Raw genomic sequence first — 2,009 nt, forward strand, 5'->3', positions numbered from 1 at the left:
CGACAAGGCACTTCCAGACTCAGTAAGTCTTTATCATGATGATTTTGAATGGATTCAGCCAATAGACTATGAACATGTTCCTTTTCGATGTAGAAAATGCCATGCACATGGTCATCTTTTCTGTGACTGCCCCCTAAACGTAAACCCCAATACCAATACCTCCCCAGAAAAACCGATGAGGAAGGATTTACTAAAGTCAACACCCAGAAAAAGCACCACAAAAAATCCACTTCAGGATCCAAAAATCCCACAGCCAACTCAACCCTACCCTCCACCAGTAACAACTTTGATATCCTAGCTCAATCAGCTTCAAAAGACTCTGAACCCTCCACCCATATCGAAGATCTACTCAAGCCATCTGTGGTAATTCAGCCCTCAATCTCTCGGAAAGACCCAAAGCCATCTCAGACCATGACAAGCCCAACATCCAAACCCACCAAGGAATCCAAATCGAGGTACAATGGAATGGAAATGGTTATCTCTCACCAAGAACCAATTCATTCAAATGACTTACTAGCAGGAAGCAGTGAGCCCAAACATATGGAAGAGGAACCTGAAAGTATTGACATTGGGGATCTGGATATATTCAGTCTTGAGCAAGCTTGCAGAAGGAAAGAGTTTGATAAAATCTCGGATAGACAACTAGAAAGTTTGGAGGTAATCCTCTCTAGAGCACATCAGCAACGAACTCTAGGGATTCAACCGGGCAGTCAATGGGATGGGAAAAACCTCCCCAAAGATACCAAGAAATGAGGAAGAAAGACAGACCTGCAAAGAACCATCATCATTGGGGAAATGTTGGTGGAGTCAGGAAGATACTCCAAGTTAACAAAGTACTACAGGCCGTTACCCAATCTTGAATCATGAAGCTCACATCTTGGAATTTAAGAGGGTTAAACAACCCTGTGAAATACAGAATGATCAAAAACATGATACAACAGGAGAAACCTCACATATTCTTCATGCAAGAAACAAAATGTAACAGTAATACCATAGGCACCATTCTCGCAAAAGCCTGGCCAGGAAGCCAGTCAGTGGCAGTGGATGCTTCAGGAGCTTTAGGGGGACTGGAAATAGCATGGGATACTCAAGCTATTTCGCTCACTGACTTTCATGCGAACCATAATCTCATTCAAGCAACTTTTCATATTATCGGGACCAATATTCATGGACATCTCACCAATGTCTACTTCCCTCAGGATGTTGCGAACAAACTGGCATTGTTGAGCACAATTGCAAGGATCAATTCCACTAGAGCCCATCCTCTCTGGATTGCAGGGGGTGACTTTAATATGATCACTAAGCTGGAAGAAAAGAGTGGAGGCCGAGTCAGACTAGATATGGAAAGCAGCCACTTCAAGGACTTCATACAAAATAACTGGCTCATCGATTTGCCTTTTAACAACGGAATTTATACCTGGAACAATAAAAGATCAGGCTCGCAGCAAATTGCCTCGAGGTTGGATCGCTTTTTGTTATCTGACAATGCAATTCATGTAGGAGGAGACTTTACTGCCTCAATCTTGCCGCTCTCAGGATCAGATCACTGGCCCATATCTCTGCAATGGCAAAGACTTGGCAACTCCACTAGGAGACCTTTCCGCTTTGAAGCATTTTGGCTTACCCACCCGGATTTCAGTAATATGGTCACCTCCATTTGGAAAAGTTTCAAACCCCCAGAAGGATAAAAAATGTATCAATTTCAACAATGGCTCAAACATCTCAAAGCACATATCAAGCAATGGAATCAAACGACCTTTGGAAATATCTTCCAAGCCCAAAGAGCTTTGGCACAAGAAATGATGGAAATACAACAAACTATAATAACTGACGGAAGAACAGAAACTTTAATCGAAAAAGAACAGAACCTACAGAAGCAACTGGATGAAAGAAGAAAGCAAGAAGAAATCCTCTGGAGGCAGAAATCCAGAGTAAAGTGGTTAAAAGAGGGAGAGCGGAACACAAAATTCTTTCACCGCACCACCATTCAAAGAAGAATGCACAACAAC

At 42.5% G+C, this 2,009-nt stretch overlaps 1 protein-coding gene across 1 annotated transcript; it reads left to right on the top strand.

Moving 5' to 3' along the window:
* The first annotated feature begins 863 nt into the window (after positions 1–863).
* Positions 864–1,688, top strand: LOC149171452 (uncharacterized). Its single transcript, XM_089425986.1, has one exon. It carries the CDS (start codon positions 864–866, stop codon positions 1,686–1,688), a length of 825 nt encoding a protein of 274 aa, XP_089282112.1.
* Positions 1,689–2,009: the final 321 nt, after the last annotated feature.

The sequence above is a fragment of the Pinus tabuliformis genome, chromosome 4_2 (genome assembly GCF_031772625.1).
Source record: "Pinus tabuliformis cultivar Carrire ecotype Pingquan chromosome 4_2, CPIR1, whole genome shotgun sequence".
Classification (NCBI taxonomy): Eukaryota; Viridiplantae; Streptophyta; class Pinopsida; order Pinales; family Pinaceae; genus Pinus; species Pinus tabuliformis.

Bases quoted from the DNA above. Each gene is read 5' to 3' on its own strand.
- LOC149171452 (XM_089425986.1), top strand. From the start codon at position 864: ATGAAGCTCACATCTTGGAATTTAAGAGGGTTAAACAACCCTGTGAAA.